At 35.0% G+C, this 25343-nt stretch overlaps 13 protein-coding genes and 12 pseudogenes across 25 annotated transcripts, besides 3 other annotated features; 10 read left to right on the forward strand and 15 right to left on the reverse strand.

Annotated features, from left to right (window-relative positions):
* Nucleotides 1-15032: part of a mobile genetic element that runs on past the window's edge.
* Nucleotides 1512-2005, forward strand: TVAGG3_0028910 (annotated as a pseudogene). The gene has a single exon. A coding segment is annotated over exon 1 (494 nt).
* TVAGG3_0028920 (uncharacterized protein) lies at nucleotides 3828-4202 on the reverse strand (the record flags this gene model as incomplete). The annotated part of the gene is made up of 1 exon (XM_051220364.1): nucleotides 3828-4202. The coding sequence occupies one exon, from the start codon at nucleotides 4200-4202 to the stop codon at nucleotides 3828-3830; it is 375 nt and encodes a 124-aa protein (XP_051105350.1).
* Nucleotides 4619-5170, forward strand: TVAGG3_0028930 (annotated as a pseudogene). The gene has a single exon. A coding segment is annotated over exon 1 (552 nt).
* TVAGG3_0028940 (uncharacterized protein) lies at nucleotides 5275-5748 on the reverse strand (the record flags this gene model as incomplete). The annotated part of the gene is made up of 1 exon (XM_051220365.1): nucleotides 5275-5748. The coding sequence occupies one exon, from the start codon at nucleotides 5746-5748 to the stop codon at nucleotides 5275-5277; it is 474 nt and encodes a 157-aa protein (XP_051105351.1).
* TVAGG3_0028950 (uncharacterized protein) lies at nucleotides 5837-6214 on the forward strand (the record flags this gene model as incomplete). The annotated part of the gene is made up of 1 exon (XM_051220366.1): nucleotides 5837-6214. The coding sequence occupies one exon, from the start codon at nucleotides 5837-5839 to the stop codon at nucleotides 6212-6214; it is 378 nt and encodes a 125-aa protein (XP_051105352.1).
* Nucleotides 6266-6888, forward strand: TVAGG3_0028960 (annotated as a pseudogene). The gene has a single exon. A coding segment is annotated over exon 1 (623 nt).
* TVAGG3_0028970 lies at nucleotides 7421-8379 on the forward strand (annotated as a pseudogene). The gene has a single exon. A coding segment is annotated over exon 1 (959 nt).
* Nucleotides 9233-10114, forward strand: TVAGG3_0028980 (organellar and viral DNA polymerase type B; the record flags this gene model as incomplete). Its single annotated transcript, XM_051220367.1, has 1 exon — nucleotides 9233-10114. One exon carries the CDS (start codon nucleotides 9233-9235, stop codon nucleotides 10112-10114), a length of 882 nt encoding a protein of 293 aa, XP_051105353.1.
* TVAGG3_0028990 lies at nucleotides 10180-11034 on the reverse strand (annotated as a pseudogene). The gene has a single exon. A coding segment is annotated over exon 1 (855 nt).
* On the reverse strand, nucleotides 11142-11331 carry TVAGG3_0029000 (annotated as a pseudogene). The gene has a single exon. A coding segment is annotated over exon 1 (190 nt).
* TVAGG3_0029010 (uncharacterized protein) lies at nucleotides 11377-11805 on the forward strand (the record flags this gene model as incomplete). The annotated part of the gene is made up of 1 exon (XM_051220368.1): nucleotides 11377-11805. One exon carries the CDS (start codon nucleotides 11377-11379, stop codon nucleotides 11803-11805), a length of 429 nt encoding a protein of 142 aa, XP_051105354.1.
* Nucleotides 12982-13397, forward strand: TVAGG3_0029020 (annotated as a pseudogene). The gene has a single exon. A coding segment is annotated over exon 1 (416 nt).
* Nucleotides 13660-13905, forward strand: TVAGG3_0029030 (kinase C, putative-related family; the record flags this gene model as incomplete). The annotated part of the gene is made up of 1 exon (XM_001294448.2): nucleotides 13660-13905. One exon carries the CDS (start codon nucleotides 13660-13662, stop codon nucleotides 13903-13905), a length of 246 nt encoding a protein of 81 aa, XP_001294449.2.
* Nucleotides 14263-14340: a terminal%2Cinverted (terminal inverted repeat of Maverick-2 transposon ID:TVAGG3_0028830).
* On the reverse strand, nucleotides 14341-14774 carry TVAGG3_0029040 (annotated as a pseudogene). Its single transcript has one exon. A coding segment is annotated over exon 1 (434 nt).
* Nucleotides 15033-15262: 230 nt separating the features above from the next.
* Nucleotides 15263-25343: part of a mobile genetic element that runs on past the window's edge.
* TVAGG3_0029060 (protein of unknown function, DUF4106 family) lies at nucleotides 15964-16524 on the reverse strand (the record flags this gene model as incomplete). Its single annotated transcript, XM_051220369.1, has 1 exon — nucleotides 15964-16524. One exon carries the CDS (start codon nucleotides 16522-16524, stop codon nucleotides 15964-15966), a length of 561 nt encoding a protein of 186 aa, XP_051105355.1.
* TVAGG3_0029070 lies at nucleotides 17136-18633 on the reverse strand (annotated as a pseudogene). Its single transcript has one exon. A coding segment is annotated over exon 1 (1498 nt).
* Nucleotides 18666-19088, reverse strand: TVAGG3_0029080 (annotated as a pseudogene). Its single transcript has one exon. A coding segment is annotated over exon 1 (423 nt).
* Nucleotides 19302-19628, reverse strand: TVAGG3_0029090 (uncharacterized protein; the record flags this gene model as incomplete). Its single annotated transcript, XM_051220370.1, has 1 exon — nucleotides 19302-19628. The coding sequence occupies one exon, from the start codon at nucleotides 19626-19628 to the stop codon at nucleotides 19302-19304; it is 327 nt and encodes a 108-aa protein (XP_051105356.1).
* Nucleotides 19776-20012, reverse strand: TVAGG3_0029100 (uncharacterized protein; the record flags this gene model as incomplete). Its single annotated transcript, XM_051220371.1, has 1 exon — nucleotides 19776-20012. One exon carries the CDS (start codon nucleotides 20010-20012, stop codon nucleotides 19776-19778), a length of 237 nt encoding a protein of 78 aa, XP_051105357.1.
* Nucleotides 20061-20519, reverse strand: TVAGG3_0029110 (repellent protein 1 family; the record flags this gene model as incomplete). Its single annotated transcript, XM_051220372.1, has 1 exon — nucleotides 20061-20519. One exon carries the CDS (start codon nucleotides 20517-20519, stop codon nucleotides 20061-20063), a length of 459 nt encoding a protein of 152 aa, XP_051105358.1.
* Nucleotides 20550-20909, reverse strand: TVAGG3_0029120 (uncharacterized protein; the record flags this gene model as incomplete). The annotated part of the gene is made up of 1 exon (XM_051220373.1): nucleotides 20550-20909. One exon carries the CDS (start codon nucleotides 20907-20909, stop codon nucleotides 20550-20552), a length of 360 nt encoding a protein of 119 aa, XP_051105359.1.
* TVAGG3_0029130 lies at nucleotides 21641-22124 on the reverse strand (annotated as a pseudogene). Its single transcript has one exon. A coding segment is annotated over exon 1 (484 nt).
* On the reverse strand, nucleotides 22152-22577 carry TVAGG3_0029140 (uncharacterized protein; the record flags this gene model as incomplete). Its single annotated transcript, XM_051220374.1, has 1 exon — nucleotides 22152-22577. One exon carries the CDS (start codon nucleotides 22575-22577, stop codon nucleotides 22152-22154), a length of 426 nt encoding a protein of 141 aa, XP_051105360.1.
* On the forward strand, nucleotides 22623-22893 carry TVAGG3_0029150 (annotated as a pseudogene). The gene has a single exon. A coding segment is annotated over exon 1 (271 nt).
* On the reverse strand, nucleotides 23897-24172 carry TVAGG3_0029160 (organellar and viral DNA polymerase type B; the record flags this gene model as incomplete). Its single annotated transcript, XM_051220375.1, has 1 exon — nucleotides 23897-24172. One exon carries the CDS (start codon nucleotides 24170-24172, stop codon nucleotides 23897-23899), a length of 276 nt encoding a protein of 91 aa, XP_051105361.1.

The following is a 25343-nucleotide window of genomic DNA, read 5'->3' on the forward strand; positions in this document are numbered from 1 at the left end:
ATGAACTTCAAGCTACATTAGACAGTAAAGCTGACAAGAACCATACACATAAATCCTTCACTACTGTTAGAGCAGACGACATAATATTGAACTTTGACCTTGGTTCAAGTGCACCATTAGAAAATCCAAGTACAAGCGTAAAAGATACTCTTAACAATTTAGATAAGAGTTGCAGGAACATTGAAAGTCATGCCAGAAACTTTGAAGCACATGAACTACCAACAATGTTAGATAAGAAAGCAGATAAAACTTATGTGGATGCAGAACTAACAAAGAAATTTCGAAACCAGATACAATGACATTTACAACAAAATTATAAATGGTGAACCAGCAACTCCATTTGAATTTGTTAGAGTCTTCAACCAGATATATTTTGAATTTTTCTTGGATAATTCTATTGAACTAACATTACATTATAAAAGTGGAACAAATGCAACATTTCATCCGGGAGATACATTCCAAATGGTATTTAATGACATAAGTTCTTTAGAATATGTTTATAGAGTTATGAGCATATATGATTTAATATATCCTATAGGAGCTGTTTATACGTCTATGAATCCAATAAATCCAAACACTTTATTTGGTGGTAGATGGTATGAAATAGTTGACAGTTTTCCATTCTACACTAATACGCAGTCAATGAAGATGGGAGGTTCAAAGAAAATAGGTATTGAAAACCTTCCTTCACATATGCATAGGTTCAGTGGAAGAACATCTGTGGAAGGAAACCATTCACATTCAATAACAAAAAGAGGTTATATAAATCTTGCAGCGGGTTCGAATAGACAGGGAATGAACAGATATGATATCTCAGATGACCCCAAAGATGTTAGCACAGGTATTTTCTGTGGAACTGCAGGAAATCATACACATGTTGTAGCTGGTATTACAGACCCAGCAGTAATGGAAAGATTATATGCCTCCTTATATAACAATGCACGCTTGGATACGAGTTGGTTAAAATCTTTAACTTTACATAAATGAGCTTGAAAGAAGTATTCGAACAACATCCATGGAGGTCATTTAAGAAGTTCATGAAGCTGCAAAGAGTTGGGATTTACTAACAGAGCTGAAGTTAAAAAGTTCTTTGACAAAAATGTTGTACATCAAACAAAAATAAACCCTTACGACTACTTTTTACCAATTTACTCCAACACTCCTGACGCATACCAATTTGACACTCTCATTCAAAGCAGAAAAGGAGACATAAACCATTCCTCATCTTCATAAATGTTAACACTCGTAAAGCATATGCATATCCAATGAAAAATAAAGGAACTCGTGAAGTGTTAAGAGTTTTACAAAAGTTTGTAGCAGAACATAACCCAAGTACTTTAACATCGACCAAGACGGTGCATACCTCAGCAACGAAATCACAGAATTTCTCATTAAGCATAACATAACTCACTACACTACTGAAGACCATAACATAACATACTCGTATCATTAACCGCTTCATAAGGACTCTCAGAGATTTAAATCAAGAGCGAGACTTTACCGAAGAAACAATGAAACATTTCATCGAAGTTTACAATTCCTCAACACATTCTACAACAGGACATACACCAAATTCAATGACACAACAACAAGAAAGAAAAGTATATACAAAAGAAACGAAGTCAAACACAAAATATCAGAAATTCAACACAATTTACTCTCATTCCTGGAACAAAGTTCGTGTAGTTCTTGACGACAAACCGTTGACAAAGAAACGTTTAAGGTTAAGTCGAAATTATTATATCGTAGACTCTACGCAAGGTAATGGATATCTTATAAAAGCTGCTGACGACTCCATAGCATTTACCCTCGTCATAAATTAGTCGAAAGTAGTAATGGCAAACTTGCTGAAACCATTGACGAAGCAAAGCGAGGAGTGGTTATTGAAATACTTGACTACAACATAAACGATGACACTTATAAAGTAAGATATGAAGGAGGCGTTGAAGATGTTATACCATCTAAGAACTTGAGGAATCTAAACCAACTCATCTGGGACCATTAGAGCGGGAGTACTGGAAAGATAAAAACATTGCCAGAAAGAATAAGAAAATTCTTCTAAACTTTTTCGTTGGATGTAAATCAGACAAAAATATATTATAGGTGAAGAGGTGAGATTTCACCTGTTTTCTCACCTGTTTTTTCACCTCTTGAATTTTCGTGAATTTCCTTAAGATAGAAAAAATAAAGTTAGTTTTATTTTTATTTATTTTTTTATTTGTATAAAAGATATGATTTCAACAATCGGCACAACAACAATTCAAGCCGGAACGCGGGGACTCTGTCCACAACAACTTCACCAACTCGTTAGTCATGAATCCAACATCTATGTTAGTAGAGATGGAAAGCTTCATTCCTTTTCATTTACTTTCGAAACAGAAATACAAAAAATTAAGCAGGAACTTTTAACAAGTAATTTAGACTGTAGTGCGAAAGATGAAACAAATGAACAGTATCTTTATGAAATGGAGGACCTCATCGACCATTTACCTAAACTACCTGAAATTCAGCATCAAAAAACTAACTATTTCCTGAATTCGACGAAATTGAAGTCAAAGCAAGACTCAGTAGAAATAAAGAAGTTCATACGTAAAGTAAATTATGAATTCCTTGGTTTTCATTGCAACCATAAAGTTGCGACAAAGATTATATGGTATATAAGAATGTTTCTGATATATAAATCTGAAGAATTTAAGACCTACGACAACTTTGTTTCGTTAGTTGCTGAATGTGTTGGGAAATAAGAGATAAAGATAGAAGAGGCAAAGTATGGAACGAACAACTAAGACCCGCTATGTTTGAGATGAAGAGAGCAATTGACGCTTTAGTTGTTCTAGCAGGTCAAATTTCAATGTATAATGCAAAAATGAACCCACAATGTTCAAAATGTAAAGCAGCAATAAGGAAATATAACTACTCCGTCAAAGAGATAGAAAGAATGCGAAACGACTATGCAGACTTAAAGAAAGAAGCAGAAAAGCCAGCAGAAGATAAAATGGACATGTTAGCATTTCTGAACAAAAACTATCCAACAGTAGAAGATTTCCTTCTATCTGACGTCAAGAAGAAATATAAAGAGACTTTCGGCATTGTTAAAACTTTTGATATCCTCAGCGAAGAAATAGAAGCTACAAAACTGTTTAGGATTTCAAATATACATCGTACAATTCATGTAAAACGCTTGTGAAAAAAAGAGGTGAAAAATTAGGTGAAAAAAGAGGTGAAATCTCACCTCTTCACCTAAATTATATTTTTGGTCATTTACACTCATTTACGAAGAAGTCATGACAAAGCATTTACGATGAAATCTTGACAAGGCATTTACGAAGAAGTTATGACAAAGCATTTACGAAGAAGTTATGACAAAGCATTTACGAAGAAGTTATGACAAAGCATTTACGAAGAAGTTATGACAAAGTCATGAGGGTGAAAAATTAGGTGAAAAAAGAGGTGAAATCTCACCTCTTCACCTAAATTATATTTTTGGTCAAAGCTTCCACGAGAGAAAAGATTCCTCATTTGCTAAGGATTCCAAAAATGAAAAAATCGTTGATTTCGGCTGAGAAAAAACGGCAAAAACCCTTCTTCCACGGGAACAAAGAAATAAAGAAGAAATAAAGTAAATTTTTTATTTATTCCCGTGGAAGATAGAGCACTTTTATGACACTTTTTATTCACGACAAACAAGACAAATAAAGAAAATAAGAAAATACGGCGCTGTCGCGGTTCGAACCACAGACCCTGACCCCTCCATAACACCACCTTAGACCACTGTGCTACGTAGCCTGTCGACATAAGATTTTATAAATTGCATATTTGACGTAAATTTATTTCCATCTGGCTTCCCACTGCATAAGATATTCATACGTGTTTGTAAGACATTCATTAAACTTCTTTTCTATTGCATCTAATCTTGCGTTATTTTTTTCAATAACTTGTCTGTATTCTTCATCATCTCCAGCAGTGTTTGGGTCTTCACGTTTAAAATATTCATTGTTAACCAATTTTTTATCTACAAATTTTATTAGTGTTTGATTCACTTCGTTATGATAACGGTCATATTCTTTCAATACGTAAGTGAAGACAAAATGCGTCGTACCTTCAATCTTAAAGCTTAAAGAACTTTCAACACAGTTTTGAGGGTCTGTCAGTGCGTCAATGAGATAGTATTCGAAGTCAGTCAATAATCTTTTTAAAGTCATTTCATACAGGATAAAATTTAATGTTGTGAAGAAATAGTGTTTATCTCAAAAAAAATAAAGTTAGTTTTTATTTTATTTATTTTTTTATCCTGTATGTAAAGACAGATATGTCAACATTAGAGAACACAACAACTGCTATCGTTCATGAAGTCATAAATGAAGAATACGAATACATACAGTATAACAAACAATTGAGACTCATTCGTTCTGTCAAAGACGACATGTACCAAATGCAAAGTATTTTGACGGCTTGTTTTGCTCCAGATACTAAGCTTCCTAAAGACTGGTTTAGGAACCAAAGCACCATAGAACTATTAAGTGAAGCACAGCGAGACGTACTTTTTTCTGAAAACAGTGAAGAACAGCGAGTAGGTAAAAAATCCCAGTCGCCAAAACTCTATGAAAACCGTGAAAAATTGCCAAACGGTTTGAGAGGATATTATGTTCATAGACTTTTAGTAAATGCAGTTGCAATGTGGGCTTCACCACGTTATGCTTGGAATATTTACAAACTTCTTGACGAACTTCACAGACAAGAACGTGGAGAGATGGAAAAGAAACTTCAAGCAAAAGATGAAGTCATTGAATCCAAAGACAAAAGCATACAGAAAAGAATACCGCGTTCAGTACCAAAAGGAAAGGAAAAGAACTATAAGTATATGATTTATACTGAAGAGTTGGAGAATGAAGAAGACAGAGATATGGTTATGTTGCATTTAGTCAGAAGAAACAACAAAAGCTTTTACGACCTTGCTAAAATATATAAATCTGACAGAAACTGGTTCTATCGTGAAAACTTACCGATTTCAATGACACCGAATGAGCAAATAAAAGAAATTGTCAAAAATACTCTTCCTCAAACACACTATGACATCAAAGGTTGCACAATACTTACCTTCAAAGAAGACTTACCATTACTGAAGGAAAAAATAACAGAATATTTCGATAACTTCAAAGAGGAAGAATGAAGTCACGACAACATTAACGAAGAAGTCACGACAACATTAACGAAGAGAGAATGAGGTGAAAAAACAGGTGAAATCTCACCTCTTCACCAAAAATATATTTTTGGTTAAATAGCTTCAGGGTCAATTTCTTCAACCATTTCACTTCCTTCGTCAATGTCAATAGAAGCTTCTTCAACCTTTGGTAAGAACTTTTGTATAACATCTTTGTTCGTTATTGTCTTCAGAGATGAAGGATAATATTTCACAGATGTTTCACCCTTCTTATATTCTTTCTGTTCGGAAAGATTCATAGCAATACTGAAGAAGTCAATGTTGGAGTTCTTTATAACAGTATAATGAGTATCTTTGACATTCACGAAGAAACCCTTTTGTTTCAAAACTACTGCTAACTCTTGTGAAGTATAACGTTTGCGGTCAATGACAATAGCTAATGGTCTGACATACTGACCGAACTTAGATTCTTTCACAAACTTCTTGTTAAAGATAACATTAACGTTTGCAGAACCATTGAACTCATTCTTGATGGCAGTAGCGAGAGCATTGTATGAAAAGAACTTGCAATCTTGCATGTGTTTCATTAAAATAAAAATATTAAATTATTTTGAAAAATAACTTAAAAAAATGTAATCTAATTTTTCAAAAAATATTTTTTATCCGATAGAAAAGATGACAGAAAAATTAACTTTTTACATAGCGCCAGACCCTTCTTGCCCACATCCTTTTAAGCCACAATATATAGACATAGAACTAAATAGAGAAAGCGAAATTCCACAATATATATACATAGAACTAAATAGTGAAGGCGAAATTCTACAAACAGAAGAAAGCGAAATTCCACAAACATATAGAGACCTAGATAACGAAAATGGATATGCGCTATTCTGGTTAGATTGTCCTTATAAAATGTATGAAAAAAAGGCTTTATATGAAGAATATAGAAAATATTGTCATGAAAACGATATAAGACCAAGCTCTAGAGAAAAATTCTATGCTGGTATAAAACATCTTTTCGAAGTTCGGAATGGCAAATATATAAAGAAATAATTTTTCTAAGTTTATTTTTTCGAAAAAATATTTTTTTATTTCCTACTAAAGATGTATCGGAAGTTGTCTAAGTTAGAACACTCGGAAATAAAACAACTTCTTACAGAAGCTAATATAGATGTTGCAAAACATTACGCGACAAACAAAAAAGCACTCGCTGACTTCATTAAAGACTACAATGGTGCAATAAGTTATGATAGAATTCATGAGTTCATAAAGCCGCAACGCGGCGAGGACGAAGTCCATGCAAGAGCATTTCCTTTAAATGACATTGCTATTGACTTATATCATAGACGTTCAGTACCTCATGAAGTAAGAAGAGAAATGTTTGACATAACAAATGCGAACGTTGGTCATACTCGTAAAGCTCTTTCGCATGATGTTCGTCAAGAAATGTTTGACATAACAAATGCAAACGTTGGTGAAACAAGAAGAAGAGACGACACACTGAAACAACAGAGAAGAGAGATGTTTAAAAGTGCTATAGAACAAGTTCGCAAAGCTAACGATGTCATTCGTTCCATTGACGACAAACCAAAAGAAGGTGAGAGATGGTTAAAGAAAGATGAAGAGAATAGGAAGAGAAATGTGAAGTCAGGCAATAGACTCATTGACTTTAACATCGAAGCTTTAGATGAACCAAACAGAGAATATTTACACAAACATTTCGGTAAGGTTTTCATGAGACTCTTAGAGAAAATTAAAATAAACTCGCAACAAAGATGGATGGTATGTTATAAACTTGGTGGAAAGTATGAATGTTCTACGTTAAACCTCAATAATATTGGAACATTACTACATCAGCTCTTGAAGGAGAACTTTATATCAGAGATAGAAGCAAATGCTGCAGGTATTGTTGAAATGCACTATGACTTCTTCTTGACAAACATAAAGAATCTTACTGAAATAAAGATGTATGATTTAACAGAATATGAAGGCTTAACGATGTCAGATGTAAAGAAAGGCAAACCAAAAAAGAGACCATATAGAGATGAAAGCACACTGACAAATGACCAGAAAGCCATTTTGGAAGCTCTTAAGCAAACAGGAAACCCAGCACTTATAGAAAGCTTTTGGAAAGATAATGGTGAAAAGAAGTTTTATAAGAAGAGAAGCGGTCAGTTATGGAAGTATCTTTGCACATTACCTATAAATCTTGAACGCTACCAAATCTTCAATGAACTGAACAAAAGAACTGCAATACTTATGACAGAGGACAATTGTTTCGTTTATGCTTGCATTCAGGCTGGAGTAAATGAAGAAACTATTGACCACATGAGAGAAGTCATTCGTGTTAGAGACTTTCCTCAAAGTAAAGTACAAGAAATTTCTGACGCAACAGGTATAGCATTTAATGTTACCATTGGTTATTTCAATGACTCAAGACATAATGAAATAAAGAGATATATACCAAAAGAATGCGAAACTGTTAGAACTATTGACTTACTTCTTGTTGAAGACCACTACATGCTAAATGAAAGACTTCCAATGACAACATACTTCATTCGAAACTATAAAGAAATTCTCAAAGCTTGTGGTGGAATGAACATTGAGAAACAGATGAAGATTTATACAAAGAGAGAAGATAAATATGTAGTTCGTTATGATAGAACAACACCGTTATGGGATGTTATGAAAACATTGTGGGAGTGCAAATATTTCGAACCTATTTCTTATGGAGAACTTTTCACATATACTACTGACTTATATAAACAGAACCTTGCACCATTTAAAGATTTGACATATGCTCCAAAGTATTGTGTACAACTGAAGAAGAAAGCAGAGTCAAAAGAAGTAAATAAAGCTAAATGTAAATTCATTCCTGAGCACGTTTTCTTTGCTGACTTTGAGTGTAGTACGGATGGCTTTCATAAAGCTTTTAACATCTGTTATGACAGTGAAGATGGTTCAGTGAGTGAAAGCATTTGGGGTCAAAACTGTGCAACAGAATTTTTGGAAAGACTCCCTGACAAGAGTTTAATATATTTTCACAACCTCAGTTATGACATAAACTTCATCTTAAGACACATGACAGAAGTGAAAGGAACTCCCATCATTAAAGGTTCACGAACAATGCAAATAACTGGTTTATATAAAGGACGGGCAATTATTATAAAAGACTCTTACAGTGTTATAAATAAGAAGCTTAAACTATTTCCTGCTATGTTTAACTTACAAACAGGACCGAAAGAAGTATTTCCATATAACTACTACAGCAGTGTTTTGTTAGCAAATGACAACAGAACTGGTGTCATTTCTGAAGCATGTAAGTTTATCCGGGATGCAGATACATTTATGAAAAACATAGATTCCATCAAAGGTTGCAGAATAGATGAGAACCACTTCGACTTAGAAAAATATAGCACGTTTTACTGCAAACAAGATGTAAGAATTTTAAGAGAAGGTTTTGTAAAGTTCCGCAATGACTTATTGAAAGAGTTTGATTTAAACGTTTATGACTACGTTAGTATTTGTTCAATTGCTAACAAATTGTTTGAGAACAGAGTATACTTCCCGAATGGAAATCTTTATGACCTCTCAAATAAACCAAGAGAATTTATTTCGAGATGCATTCAAGGTGGAAGATGTATGTTGTCAGATAACATGAAACAAAAGAGCAAAAAGAAACTCATTGCTGACTTCGACACTGTTTCATTATATCCTTCAGCTATAGCAAGACTTTATACTTTAGAAGGTATTCCAAAAGTATTGAAGGAAGAAATGTTAAACACAGAGTATCTCATGAGACATTTATTCGATGATGACCAAAAGGAACCCATTGGTGAAAAGTTTATGTCTGGCTTCTTTGTTCTCATTAAGATAACAGAGATTGGTATACCCAGACACTTTCATTTAATAGTTTGCGACCCTGAACTAAATCCAGAACTTAACGTTCCAAGAAGTTCAAACACTTGCTGTCTCATGTATGTTGACCATATAACATTACAAGACCTCATAAAATATCAAGGTGTCAAATGTGAAGTGTTGCAAGGATACTATTACGATGGAAACAGAGATATGAGAATAAGAGATGAAGTAAAGAAGTTGTTTGAGTTAAGGTTAAAGTATAAGAAAGAAGAAAACCCCTTACAAGAAATTATAAAACTCATTCTGAACAGCATTTATGGCAAAACTATTCTATCTCCTATTGAGTCAAAAATAACCATAGTAGATGACAAAGATGCTATAAGATATGCTATAAGAAATTACAACCATATAGTGAAGTTCGAAGGTTTGGATGGTTCAGATAAAACTATTTTCAAGCTAACGAAAAGCATTTGCAGACACTTTAACTTCTGTCCACTTGGTGTTAATATTCTGTCTATGTCAAAACGTATTATGAATGAAGTATTCTGTACTGCAGAGGACATGGGTCTTCAAATATTTTACCAGGATACCGACAGTATGCACTTATATAATGAAGACATCCCAAAGCTTGCAGCAGAGTTTAAGAAGAGATACGGTAGAGAACTTATAGGAAAGAACCTTGGTCAATTTCATAGCGACTTTGCAGAAATAACACCTGGAAAACAAAGTTTAGCTTATAAAAGTATTTTCTGTGGAAAGAAGACCTACATAGACTTACTCACGAATGATTTAAATGAAGTTGCATTTCACTGCAGAATGAAAGGCGTGAAGCAAGATGTTATTGCTTTAACCGCTAATGAAATGTTTCCTGAAGCTATACAATGCTATTACAATGAAGATAAGAACATTCACATACCTGTTGGAACATATGACAAAGACTCTGAGTTCAGTTTAATGAAACTTTACAAAGCACTTTATGATGGTCAAGAGATTGCATTCGACTTATGTAAGTCATGTCAACCTTGCTTTGCTGAAAAGTTCAACTTTTCAATAACGACTAAAACAAGCTTTATTCGTAAGTTGAAGTTCTGAGGTCATTTATTTTTGTCAGCAATGAGGTCATTTGTGATAAAAATAAGCCGCTAGCGTAGATTTTACAATACTGCGATGGTAGAGTTTAAGAGTTGTGCTTCAATGTAGAGACAGTCCTTCCCATCTGGAGGCAAGAACACTGGACATTTATGGTCATGAGTGGAGTACATGTCTATCCAAAACTCACGATTGAAGCCAGTTAATTTATAGTATTTAGGGTTAGGAAGTGGTGAAGTTCTTGTATGACCAATGAACTCATTTTCAACGCCTTTGGCTATATTAGAGTAAAGTATTGCTTGCTTTCTATCCCAAATGCCAGGTGTTACAATCTTTGAAAATTCATTTTTCCTCGGAAGTATTGCATCATAATTGAAAACATTCTTGAAGTCTTCATTGGGTTCAGAGATTTGAAACCTTATACGTAATGGATTTTCTTTCTTTTTAGCGACTTCATTGAATGGTGAATATATAACAAACTGACAGTCATGAGTTCCATCTTCATTTTCATTAAATTCATAATGAAAGTCTATAAGTTGTGGCTGACTACCTTCTTCTTTCAGTTGTGCAAGAAACTCACGTAAAGGCTGTAAAGTTTGTACTTCAATATTGAACTTTTTCTCGAACATCTCATTAAATGAAATCATACATTGCAACAATGTTGTATCGTCTTTAAAGTATTTGTATATGTGAATGTTTTGGGCGCTTAAAGACTGTTCGTCATTTTCTATCTCGACTTGAAGTATAAAGTCAACCTTTCTGAAAGCACGTGTTATATACATAGATGTTATGCCAATGTACTTCTCTTCATTTATGTTCACAATCCAGTCTGTTGGAAACTTAAACGTTACTCTCTTCCCCTTTATTTTGACGTCAGGGTTTTCACTACTGAACGCAACAGATAAAGGTATTTGTCTATACATTTAGTTTGGATAAAAATAAACCATTTACTCTTTCTTTGCTTCAGCTTCCTTTGCTTTTTGTTCTTCCTTTGCTTTTGCTTCTTCTCTAGCTTTTTTCGCCAGCAAACGTGGGTTCTTCTGTCTTCCAGCAGCTAATGCAGCTAGTTGTTTTTCACTAAGTTTTCTCTTTGGTCTCTCTGGCTTTTGTTCTGGTTTTTGTTCCTTCAGTTCGGATAAAATTTGTTCACGAATTTCTTTCTTCAATGCTTCAACATCTATGACCCCTTGGGTCTTGTCCGTAGGATTTGACTGAGTCATTTGACTGTAGATAAAAAACTAAATTAAAACTTTAACCGATGTAAAATGAGCTTGTCAAAATCAGAACGAGAGTCTATTATATTAAATGACGCCAGAGGAATACAACATCCTTTCTATTATGTAAGTCAGAGTAAAGATGGTAAAATATATGTAAGAAAAAGAAAGGTTCCATTAGCGAATACAGAGAGCGACAACATTAAGGTGCATGGCACCGAGGGCGAAGCCCATATAAAACCTTCTGTACAAACTGAGCCACCAAAAGAACAAGAAGAAAAGAAGCCAGATGTACTTTCAATAACGAACCAAGAGCTTATTGCAAAGTTCGTGAATTTCATTGAAAAGCAAACCGAGTCAAAGAACCCTGACCCACCAGTGAAAGAAGTTGAGACAAAAGAGAATGTACAGTTCATTGAAAATGTCAAGAAACAACTTCCACCACGAATACCAAGAAGAAGAGTGAGAATAATGAAGTAAATAGATATTTTTATCTGAAGTAAATACATGCAGAACGAACAGTTAAACGAATTTACTCCAGCAGAGCATATTCATCAGATTCGCTCATATTTCGATATCATAGACAATGCAGTTCAAATTGGTGACACTAATAGAAAATATTCTGACGCAAAGATTCCATCACAACCTGGAACTGCTAAAGATAACACATGGGTAACATTCAATCTCTCACCTCCTGGTGAAAATATGTTGGACCTTTACAATACATTCATTACGTATAAAATGGAAGGTCAATTTATTGTAGATAAAGAAATTGGTTCAGGTTCCAATAAAACAAACCCACCAGGATTTTGGATTGGTTTCGATGACGCTTTCTATGCAGTTGCTGGATATCAAATCCTTGCAAATGGTCGTATCGTATATTCTCAAGACAACGCAAGAGAAGAAGCATATATAACTTCAAACTCACAAACTACCGAACAAATAAAGAAAGTCGATGTTTTTTCAAAGACTCGACATAAAGATGTATGGAGTCATTCGGGAACATGCAGAACAGGACAAATTGTTGTGGTCCAATTACAGCAGGAAAATCATTTGATTTTAAGCTTCGTTTAAGAATTCCTGTTAGAAGATTCCTTCCATTAGAACCTATTCGATTTATTCCAGCTTTTGCAGGAAACATTCAGCTTAAAGTAAAGTTCAGTAGCGACGCCTTACAATGCACATCTATATCTGTAAATGATATCATTGCTTTCAATCCAACTCTTAAAGTTGCATTTGCTTCAGTTCAAATCCACCGACAAATAAATTTGTTCCATGGAATGAACCATTCACTATGATAACGAGGCAACTGAAGCTAGTGGAACAGTTACTATTACAACTGTAACCCAGCAACTATTTCGAACAAAGATGGATTTTAATGAATGTTTTATTCATCCAAAGTCATTCTCTTTAGACCCTAACATTTATACAGAACTTGTAGAACATTATACAAACGAGGCTTTATGTTTTCCTGTTAAAGTTATGGATTGGATTCCTATGGATGGTTCATTCTCAAAGAATACAGATAGTTCAAGTGCAACATTTACAGCAGCTTATACGCCTATTAATGTTAAAAGTATTTGGGCACTATTTAGAAAGAAAGACAACTATTATGTTAATTTTGAGAACCCTAAGTTTAAATATCTTCAGCTTTCCATGGGAGCTTATGGAAATATGCCTGCAGAACCTGAAAAATCATATGGACCTGTATTTTATGAAATGGTTGCGAACGCTTGCAATACAAACAATGATATGATTGGATTTAATGAAGATGTTATGAGGTCATTGGTGGATGATGGTAGTGTGGAACATAAATGGGATAGCTATGACAACACACATTTCTTATGTGGTTTTCCAACAGAAGTGGACTTTTGCTTCCAGCAAGGTCAAACATCTACTGCTCCAATAACATACAAATTGTCTGTTAAAGGACCTATTGAACTAGCAACAGAAAATGTACCAAAGCCACTTATTGGATTTATGAGGGATTGTTGCTTTGCAATACAAGTAAGACAGTCAGGCATACCAATAATAAGACTTGACGACTATAACTTAGCAGCGGACGACAGTGAGGAATAAAGGATGAACGTTTATTTTTAAAGCTTATAAATGAGTTCTTCATCAAGCTCTCGTGAACCTTCACCATCTGTGAAACAAACTTTACCAAACGATTATGGAGCACCTATTGAATATTTCTTACGAGCTGCACAATGGCAAAGAGCAGTCTCACCAAGGTTAGGTGTTCCACCAGCTCCTGTCAAAAATAGCATTTGGTCAAGTCCTTATATAAGATATGGTCTCCCACTAGGTTTGCTAGCTACAGCAGGAGCAGTAATGATGTTGAAAAGAAACAAAGCAAATGTTATAAATAATACTGAAGTAGCTGAATTTGAACAAACTCCGACACCATCGCCAAAACCAACGTCAAAACCAACGCCTTCACAAACAACACCTTCAATGACTCCTGAACCTATGAAAGTACAAACTCCTGTTCAAAAGTCAACTCCAAAACCGACTCCAACATTTAAACCAGAACCTACTCCTCAAATAAATCGTAAAACTCCTGCGTTTCCTTACTGAAAAAATAATGTTATTTTTATTTTATTTGAACATTTTATTTAGAGTAAAATGACGACTAAAGTCACTGAAGCAATGAAACAAAAATTTTTGGTAGAATACATTAAATCAGGAGCGGTTCCAGAAGGTTTTTACGTTCATACTATGAAGGATGGTAGAGTTCAGTTTAGAAAGATAAAGCAACCATTAGATAGAGAAGGTATATTAAGGAAGATTAAACTTCATGAGGACAACATTGCTGAACTTAAGAAGAAGTTAGAAGAGTTGGAGAAAGGAAGAGAGTTATAAAGTAATGAATTCAAGTGGGTGAAAAAAGAGGTGAAAAAAGAGGTGAGATCTCACCACTTCACCTAAATTTATTTTTGTGCTATGTTTTCATACGTGTGAGGGTGGTGATATCATTTATTTTTAAATAAATGGAACAAAAATAAAGCATTTCTACTCAGCAGGAATGAGACCCTTACTGACTATGTATTCGTTTAATGCTTGATGAAAACAATGGTACATATTATCGTATGGGTATACACAACGTCTGTTTCCATCGTCGTCGTATATGTAGAGCTCAAATCCAGTCCAACCTTCTTTTGTACAATATGTAGCTTTATTTAAGTATGCATTTATGTAGATAAGGCAATTTTCTTCATCGCTCCAGAAATAATTTTTCGTCATTGTTGAAATAGTTTTCGTTCCTCTCGACCATAAGGAATGTATGCAATAAATTTAGCATCATAATGGATTGTAATATATTCAGGGTTTCTTTCATCGTCAATGGGTCTGTCTTTGTTAAAATGCATGTTTCTCAGTTTTACTTGAGTTTTGAATAGTTCACGGAAACGTTCTGGGAAAGAGTCATAGTAAATGTAGTCGGACATGTCTTTGTAATGAAATAAAAAATTTAAAAAAAAATAAAAATAAGGTTATTTTTTATTTAGTGAGGACGGTAGTGAATTCGTTAGTGAGTTCGTTAGTGAAGTCGTTTATGTGTCAGATGGTTTTGTAAATATTTAAGGTTAAGTTGGTGTTATGGTTGTGTTGTAAAATATACGTTACCGGTTTCGTTAAGTGTCAAAACCGCTAAGTGGTGTACGGAGGCGCGCAGTGCCACAGTACACAACTTAGGGATACTAACTAACATATAAACGGCAAGTCTGCTTTCTATTCTCTTGCATTCAAACTGTTCGCATGTGAACTTAACTGGGTCCCAAGCATCTCCAGCAGCATTGAAATAATAGTTTACTTCAGTGTTGAGGTTTGAGAAACCAAAGTCTAAGTCAACTTTGTCTTTGCAAAAGTCACAGAACTTGGCTCCACCAGTTCCAGCTACAGTAATGCTGAATGGGTCTTGTGTTGGTGCAATGACTAAGTTATTTTTGCTTGGAGTAAGTTCGATAGAAATTTTTCCTGCCCAGTTTGGCAAGTATCTTAAAAACCTGAAGATGAGGAAAGATGACAAAGGAACTCTAAGTTTCAGTTTTACTTTGGTTACTGCTGCTGCAGTTTGTCCAGAAAGGTTAACATAAACTCCTGGAACGTTAGGGTCAAGTCTTCTTATTTTCTCAATAGTTGCATACTGGTCTGTTTGTTCTCTAGCTTGTGGTTGTACTGAGTTTCTCAAAGCGAACCATTCATAGTTTGCCCATGTTACTGTTTGAACTAAGTCAGAGTTAGAATATATCTTATATCCCATGAAAACTTCTGGAGCATATTGGTATCCGACATAGAAAATTCCATTGCAACCTTTCTTGTCAGACAACTTGGCAGAAGGTTTTATTTCAATGTCTTGTTCCACGTATAAGAATGAGTTGTCAATAGAAATAATATGAAACCTGTCGCAAGCAATATCTACTGTTGTTGCAGAACCTTCTCCAAACTCACCTACGTTTCCATAAGAAACAGCAGTTGTATATTCGTAAGTTCCAGGAACTATTTCTGACCTTCTAATGGCATTGTCGCATTCGTTATACCATTCGGAAACATTTCCGTTCATGGCATCCAAAACGGTTGGCGTTATATTCTGAGCGGCGTACATTTCATATGGGTAAAAATATAGAATAGTTGGATTTATAGATCATAATAGAACCCACTCGGACCAAGCTTTACTTTCTTCCTGACTGAGTTTTTAACTCTTCTTTTTCCTTCATTGCCACTACTTTCACTAGATGAAGTTACTTCTTCACTACTTTCACTTTGTTCTACTCTTCTCTTCTTCTTTGGTGTCGCTTTTGGTAACTTGCCCTCTGCTTCAAGTTGTTGCATCTTTGCCTCATGTTCACCTAGTATGTTGTAAATTTCCCATGTCCTTTTTGCCTTTGGGCTCTGGTCGCCCATCTCAGGTAACCTATATCCTAGAAAGATTTTGTCATAGTTTGTATTTGAGTCTTCGCGTATTGTTTGCATGACTCTTTCCTGAGTTTCCGGTTCAAGCTCTTCAAACAGAGCTGGTCCATATGGAATAAGCTCGTTTCCAAATATATGTTTTTGTAGCCATTCTGGTTTTCTTTCCATGTAACCAATAATATCTTTTGTGAATGGGAAAGCTTTTACCCAACGTTTCAGTCTTGCATCATTTATTTCTGTAGTTGGTTTTATTTTGTCATGGAACATGTTTTTCAATACTAACATTTCATTTGGTACTGTCCATTTGAGTTTTCTTAAATATTCATCCCTTCTCGGTTCATTGGCTGCAAAGTAAGTTTTTATGACATTTTGCAAACTTTCGTTTGCAAGGTCATGTACAATAGGTTCTCTTCCTTCTCTCTCCCTAACTCTCTTTCTAAACTCTTCACCAAATATACCATCTCTATGGTTCTGTGTAGTTCTTTGAGATAAATGTTCTAGAACGTCAGGTGTTATATTTCCCTCAGCCATGTTCATTTCATACTGGTCCAAAATATCTGCATGTTTCATATCTTTCAATGGCATTAAAGCCGCGCTGAAAATACCAGCTATATCTGGTTCACCATTCACTTCCATTGCGTCTACAACTTCTTGGAATTGAGGTTGTAAGTTTATGAACCACCTATCTGGATTAGCTTTATGACCCCATCTCATTGTAGTTCCATAGTCTGCAGAAACAAAAGTAGGTTTGTTTCCATATTGGTTAGGTTCTGAATGAACTTTAAACAATGTTTCATTTCTATATGTTTTGTTGAAATTTAACCTTTTATTTTCACCGAGTTCAGCCAAAGATTGAACGTTATATGGTCGTAAGTAAAAAGGATTATTGTATTTGCGTACATTTTCTTTCAGTACTTCCATTCTATGCTGAATATTTTCATCTGATGTTGGAGTCTTTTGTATGTCGGCGAACATTTTTCGATATTCTTCTACTATGTCAGCCGAATTTTTCTTAGACTCTTGGAAAGATTCCATATTCTCCGCATACACTTGTTGAGGGTCAAGATTTTTCGGCTGTTCCAAATCTTCATCTAGTTCTGTGAAGTTAGTTTCCAAAGGAGGGATTTGTTCGTTTCCTTCAGGCTCTTCTAGCTGTTGTTGCTGAACTATTTCTTCCATGTCTGGTTGTATCTGAACTTCTTCCTGTGGAGTTTCTTGTACCTCATCTGCTGGCATTTCATATATTCCGAGACCGTTTTTAACAAGTTCCCTATCTAAGTCATCCGGACTCATAAACCTTTCTTCTTTCGTTCCGTCTCTATTTTTTACGCGTTTCATGAAGAGAGTTGAATTATCATTTAGCTCTGACACCAAATATCTCGGAGTAAATTCATTCATGTCATTTGGATGATATGCTATTAAATCATATCCCTTTGCGAGCTTGTATTTTCCAGGTTTGAGATTATATCCCATTTGATGCTGAACCATAAAGCTAAATAGGTTCGGGTCAGTATTTCCTTCCTTGAACTTTCTAATAGCTTCTTTATATCTGTCACTAAAGTCAAGAGTATCTGGGTAACCATAATCTTCCTTAAGCATTTTTAAGAATTCTTGGTTTCCTTTTTCTCTACTTCTTTTATGTCCTTGCTCTGTTTGTGGTTGTTGTGCAGGGTTTTGAACTGTTGGTTGTTGTGCTGGTTTTGGTTGTGGTGCTGGATTTTGAACTGTTGGTTGTTGTGCAGGGTTTTGAACTGTTGGTTGTTGTGCAGGGTTTTGAACTGTTGGTTTTGGTTGTTGTGGTGGTGCTGGATTTTGAACTGTTGGTTGTTGTGTTGGTTGTTGTTGTGGTGCATGCCTGTGTCTGTGTCCATGTGATGATGTAAATGTTTTAGGTAGTCCTGGTGCAGGTGCTTCTCTTGGAGGGTTTGGTGGTATATAAGTTCCACCAGCTGGCACATATGTTCCATCTGCAGCATAATGTCCTACCTGACTTTTCGTTTTTAAGAAAGCATTTACTAGGTCTGTTTTGGTCTGTTGTAACTCTTTTTCTTGACTTTCCACAACAGTTGTTCTAACGGCGTCATAGGCACTTTGAACTGCCTGTCTCGTTGCTGCATCTGTTATTTTCGTCATATTTTGTGCTACTTCTCTTAACTCTTTGTCGAAACCTTCAGACTTCAGTTTCTTTCCAGATGAGAAGTCGTTCACTAGTTTCACCTTACTATGAAGAGCTTCGAAGGCATTCTTAAAGTCAGCATTCATTAAAGCTTCATTTGAACTGTCTTCATCCGCTTGTATTTTTGTCCTTATTGACCCTATAAGTTGGGCTGCTTTAGCGTTGGCTTGGGCATCTAACCAGTCATTATTAGCTTTTATATATTCTGCGCTTTTCATTGCCCTTTGCATGGCTGCGTCGTTATTTTTACTTTCTTGTGCTAAGTTTTCATACTGTACGGTTTGGTTTTGCAAATGTAAAAGTTTTCTGCCTTTACATTTGCTTCAACTTCTTTTTTATACTCATCGCTATCCATATATGTCTTCAGGGCTTTTTGTTTTATTTCTTCATCTTTCAGTACTTTATATTGAGTAGTATGGTTTTTCAAATTTATAACATCTTGTTCCATTTTTGCTACTTCTGCTGCTTTTTCTGACACTTTTTTCGCATATTCCTCTGTACTTAGTTCTTTCTGTTGTTCTTCTTTCTTCTTTTTCTCTACGTTTAACTCATTGAGTTTCTTTGTGTGTCTGTCATATTCTAGTTTCTTTTCGTTTTCACTTATTTGTTTCTGTATGTCTATGTTTGACTTTTTGACATCTGTTATTTGGTTTTTGAGTGAACTCAAATTCATTTGACTTTAGTTAGTATACATATCATGTGTACGGAGGCACTGCGAGCCTCCTTACCCATGATATGTGAATTTGACACTTTACAAAACCGTTAACGTATATTTTACAACACAAACACAAACACCAACTTAACCTTAAATATTTATAAAGCCGCCAACCACTTCACCTCACTAACGTTTTCACAAACGACTTCACTACTGTAAAAATAAACGTTCTCATTTACAAAAGTATTGCAACTCTTCCCATTGCTGTGCTTCACACAATAGTTCATATTCTTCAGTATCGCTGCTGTCGCTCCAATCGTCAGAGTCAAAATCACTGTCATAGTTTATACCTGTAAGTTTTGACAAAGCTAATGAAACACGCTTACCGTTTGTATCGTATGCTTGTATAAACTTTCCATTCTTCATTCCTTCATAAACGCTCAAACTAACTTTACCCTTTCTCCCTCGTATCTGATAGAATGTATTTTCACGAGGAACGAAGAACAAATTCTTGAACTCATGACCGTTGTAGTTTGTTATCTCAATAGTTTTCGTCATTTATATAAAAATAAAATAAAAAATAAACTTAAAAATAAATGATATCACCACTCCCACACGTATGAAAACATCCATTTAAATTTAGGTGAAGTGGTGAGATCTCACCTCTTTTTTCACCTCTTTTTTCACCCTGTTGAATTCATTACTTTATAACTCTCTTCCTTTCTCCAACTCTTCTAACTTCTTCTTAAGTTCAGCAATGTTGTCCTCATGAAGTTTAATCTTCCTTAATATACCTTCTTTATCTAATGGTTGCTTTATCTTTCTAAACTGAACTCTACCATCCTTCATAGTATGAATGTAAAAACCTTCTGGAATAGTTCCTGATTTAATGTATTCTACCAAAAACTTTTGTTTCATTGCTTCAGTGACTTTAGTCGTCATTTCAATCAAATAAAAATTTTAATATTAAATAAAAATAACGTTATTTTTTCAGTAAGGAAACGCAGGAGTTTTACGATTTATTTGAGGAGTAGGTTCTGGTTTAAATGTTGGAGTCGGTTTAGGAGTTGACTTTTGAACAGGAGTTTGTACTTCCATAGGTTCAGGAGTCATTGAAGGTTTTGCTTGTGAAGGCGCTGGTTTTGGCGATGGTGTCGGAGTTTGTTTAACTTCAGCTACTTCAGTATTATTTACAACATTTGCTTTATTTCTTTTCAACATCATAACTGCTCCTGCTGTAGCTAGCAAACCTAGTGGGAGACCATATCTTATATAAGGACTTGACCAAATGCTATTTTTGACAGGAGCTGGTGGAACACCTAACCTTGGTGAGACTGCTCTTTGCCATTGTGCAGCTCGTAAGAAATATTCAATAGGTGCTCCATAATCGTTTGGTAAAGTTTGTTTCATAGATGGTGAAGGTTCACGAGAGCTTGATGAAGAACTCATTTATAAGCTTTAAAAATAAACGTTCATCCTTTATTCCTCACTGTCGTCCGTAGCTAAGTTATAGTCATCTAATCTTATTATGGGGATGCCATTAGCACGCACCTGAATGGCAAAGCAACAATCCCTCATAAATCCAATAAGTGGCTTTGGTACGTTTTCAGTTGCTAGTTCAATAGGTCCTTTAACAGACAATTTGTATGTTATTGGAGCAGTAGATGTTTGACCTTGCTGGAAGCAAAAGTCCACTTCTGTTGGAAAACCACATAAGAAATGTGTGTTGTCATAGCTATCCCATTTATGTTCCACACTACCATCATCCACCAATGACCTCATAACATCTTCATTAAATCCTATCATATCATTGTTTGTATTGCAGGCGTTCGCAACCATTTCATAAAATACAGGTCCATATGATTTTTCAGGTTCTGCAGGCATATTTCCATAAGCTCCCATGGAAAGCTGAAGATATTTAAACTTAGGGTTCTCAAAATTAACATAATAGTTGTCTTTCTTTCTAAATAGTGCCCAAATACTTTTAACATTAATAGGCGTATAAGCTGCTGTAAATGTTGCACTTGAACTATCTGTATTCTTTGAGAATGAACCGTCCATAGGAATCCAATCCATAACTTTAACAGGAAAACATAAAGCCTCGTTTGTATAATGTTCTACAAGTTCTGTATAAATGTTAGGGTCTAAAGAGAATGACTTTGGATGAATGAAACATTCATTAAAATCCATCTTTGTTCGAAATAGTTGCTGGGTTACAGTTGTAATAGTAACTGTTCCACTAGCTTCTACTGCCTTCGTTATCATAGTGAATGGTTCATTCCATGGAACAAATTTATTTGTCGGTGAATTTGAATCTGAAGCAAATGCAACTTTAAGAGTTGGATTGAAAGCAATGATATCATTTACAGATATAGATGTGCATTGTAAGGCGTCGCTACTGAACTTTACTTTAAGCTGAATGTTTCCTGCAAAAGCTGGAATAAATCGAATAGCTTCTAATGGAAGGAATCTTCTAACAGGAATTCTTAAACGAAGCTTAAAATCAAATGATTTTCCTGCTGTAATTGGACCACTAACAATTTGTCCTGTTCTGCATGTTCCCGAATGACTCCATACATCTTCATGTCGAGTCTTTGAGAAAACATCTACTTTCTTTATTTGTTCGGTAGTTTGTGAGTTTGAAGTTATATATGCTTCTTCTCTTGCGTTGTCTTGAGAATATACGATACGACCATTTGCAAGGATTTGATATCCAGCAACTGCATAGAAAGCGTCATCGAAACCAATCCAAAATCCTGGTGGGTTTGTTTTATTGGAACCTGAACCAATTTCTTTATCTACAATAAATTGACCTTCCATTTTATACGTAATGAATGTATTGTAAAGGTCCAACATATTTTCACCAGGAGGTGAGAGATTGAATGTTACCCATGTGTTATCTTTAGCAGTTCCAGGTTGTGATGGAATCTTTGCGTCAGAATATTTTCTATTAGTGTCACCAATTTGAACTGCATTGTCTATGATATCGAAATATGAGCGAATCTGATGAATATGCTCTGCTGGAGTAAATTCGTTTAACTGTTCGTTCTGCATGTATTTACTTCGGATAAAAATATCTATTTACTTCATTATTCTCACTCTTCTTCTTGGCATTCGTGGTGGAAGTTGTTTCTTGACATTTTCAATGAACTGTACATTCTCTTTTGTCTCAACTTCTTTCACTGGTGGGTCAGGGTTCTTTGACTCGGTTTGTTTTTCAATGAAATTCACGAACTTTGCAATAAGCTCTTGGTTCGTTATTGAAAGTACATCTGGCTTCTTTTCTTCTTGTTCTTTTGGTGGCTCAGTTTGAACAGAAGGTTTTATATGGACTTCACCCTTGCCATGCACCTTAATGTTGTCGCTTTCTGCATTCGCTAATGGAACCTTTCTTTTTCTTACGTATATTTTACCATCTTTACTCTGACTTACGTAATAGAAAGGATGTTGTATTCCTCTTGCGTCATTTAATATAATAGACTCTCGCTCTGATTTTGACAAGCTCATTTTACACCGGTTAAAGTTTTAATTTTGTTTTTTATCTGCAGTCAAATGACTCAGACAAGTCCTACGGACAAGACCCAAGGGGTCATAGATGTTGAAGCATTGAAGAAAGAAATTCGTGAGCAAATTTTATCCGAACTGAAGGAACAAAAACAAGAACAAAAGCCAGAGAGACCAAAGAGAAAACTTAGTGAAAAAACTTGCTGCATTAGCTGCTGGAAGACAAAAGAACCCACGTTTGCTGGCGAAGAAAGCTAGAGAAGAAGCAAAAGCAAAGGAAGAACAAAAAGCTAAAGAAGCTGAAGCAAAGAAAGAGTAAATGGTTTATTTTTATCCGAATTAAATGTATAGACAAATACCTTTATCTGTTGCGTTCAGTAGTGAAAACCCTGACGTCAAAATAAAGGGGAACAGAGTAACGTTTAAGTTTCCAACAGACTGGATTGTGAACATAAATGAAGAGAAGTACATTGGCATAACATCTATGTATATAACACGTGCTTTCAGAAAGGTTGACTTTATACTTCAAGTCGAGATAGAAAATGACGAACAGTCTTTAAGCGCCCAAAACATTCACATATACAAATACTTTAAAGACGATACAACTTTACAAGAATGTATGATTTCCTTCAATGAAATGTTCGAGAAAAAGTTCAACATTGAAGTACAAACTTTACAGCCTTTACGTGAGTTTCTTGCACAACTGAAAGAAGAAGGTAGTCAGCCACAACTTATAGACTTTCATTATGAATTTAATGAAAATGAAGATGGAACACATGACTGTCAGTTTGTTATATATTCACCATTCAATGAAGTAGCTAAAAAGAAAGAAAATCCATTACGTATAAGATTTCAAATCTCTGAACCAAGTGATGATTTCAAGAATGTTTTCAATTATGATGCAATGCTTCCGAGGAAAAATGAATTTTCAAAGATTGTAACACCTGGCATTTGGGATAGAAAGCAAGCTATATTATATTCAAACTTAAGTAAGGGAGTTGAAAATGAGTTCATTGGTCATACAAGAACTTCACCACTTCCTAACCCTAAATACTATAAATTAACTGGCTTCAATCGTGAGTTTTGGATAGACATGTTCTCCACTCATGACCATAACTGCCCAGTGTTCTTACCTCCAGACCATAAGGACTGTCTCTACATTGAAACACAACTCTTAAACTCTACCATCGCAGTATTGTAAAATCTACGCTAGCTTTATTTTTATCACGAATGACCTCATTTCTGACAAAAATAAATGACCTCATTCATGACCTCATTCATGACCTCATTCATGACCTCATTGCTGACAAAAATAAATGACCTCAGAACTTCAACTTACGAATAAAGCTTGTTTTAGTCGTTATTGAGAAGTTAAACTTTTCAGCAAAGCAAGGACTAGAAGACTTACATAAGTCAAATCCAATCTCTTGACCGTCATAAAGTGCTTTATATAACTTCATAACACTGAACTCAGAGTCTTTGTCAAATTTTCCTTGCGGAACCATTAAACCTTTATCTTCATCATAGAAACACTGAACAGAGTCAGGAAACATTTCATTAGCGGTTAAAGCAATAACATCTTGCTTCACGCCTTTCATTCTGCAGTGAAATGCAACTTCATTTAAATCGTTAGTGAGTAAGTCTATGTAGGTCTTCTTTCCACAAAATATTGACTTGTATGCTAAACTTTGTTTTCCAGGTGTTATTTCTGCGAAGTCAGAATGAAATTGACCAAGGTTTTTACCAATGAGAACTCTTCCATAACGTTTCTCAAACTCTTCAGCTAAACGAGGGATATCTTCATTGTAGAGATGCATACTGTCCGTATCGCTATAAAAGATGTCCATTCCTAAGTCCTCAGCAGTACAGAATACTTCACACATTATTCTCTTCGACATAGACAGAATGTTAACACCAAGTGGACAGAAGTTAAAGTGTCTGCAAATGCTTTTCGTTAGCTTGAAAATAGTTTTATCTGAACCATCCAAACCTTCGAACTTCACTATATGGTTGTAGTTTCTGATGGCATATCTTATAGCATCTTTGTCATTTACTATGGTTATTTTTGACTCAATAGGAGATAGAATAGTTTTGCCATAAATACTGTTCAGAATGAGCTTTATATTTTCTTGCAAAGGATTTCCTTCTTTCTTATACTTTAACCTTAACTCAAACAACTTCTTTACTTCATCTCTTATTCTAATATCTCTGTTTCCATCGTAATAGTATCCTTGCAACACTTCACATTTGACACCTTGATATTTTATGAGGTCTTGTAATGTTATATGGTCAACATACATTAAACAGCAAGTGTTTGAACTTCTGGGAACGTTAAGTTCTGGATTTAGTTCAGGGTCACAAACTATTAAAGGAAAGTGTCTATGTATTCCAATCTCTGTTATCTTAATGAGAACAAAGAAGCCGGACATAAACTTTTCACCAATGGGTTCCTTTTGGTCGTCATCGAATAAATGTCTCATGAGATACTCTGTGCTTAGCATCTCATCCTTCATAACCTTTGGAATTCCTTCTAAAGTATAAAGTCTTGCTATAGCGGATGGATATAATGAAACAGCGTCGAAATCAGCAATGAGTTTCTTTTCGCTCTTTTGTTTCATGTTATCTGACAACATACATCTTCCACCTTGAATACAGCGTGAAATAAATTCTCTTGGTTTATTTGAGAGGTCATAAAGATTTCCATTCGGGAAGTATACTCTGTTCTCAAACAATTTGTTAGCAATTGAACAAATACTAACGTAGTCATAA

Source organism: Trichomonas vaginalis, chromosome IV (genome assembly GCF_026262505.1).
Source record: "Trichomonas vaginalis G3 chromosome IV, whole genome shotgun sequence".
Classification (NCBI taxonomy): Eukaryota; Parabasalia; order Trichomonadida; family Trichomonadidae; genus Trichomonas; species Trichomonas vaginalis.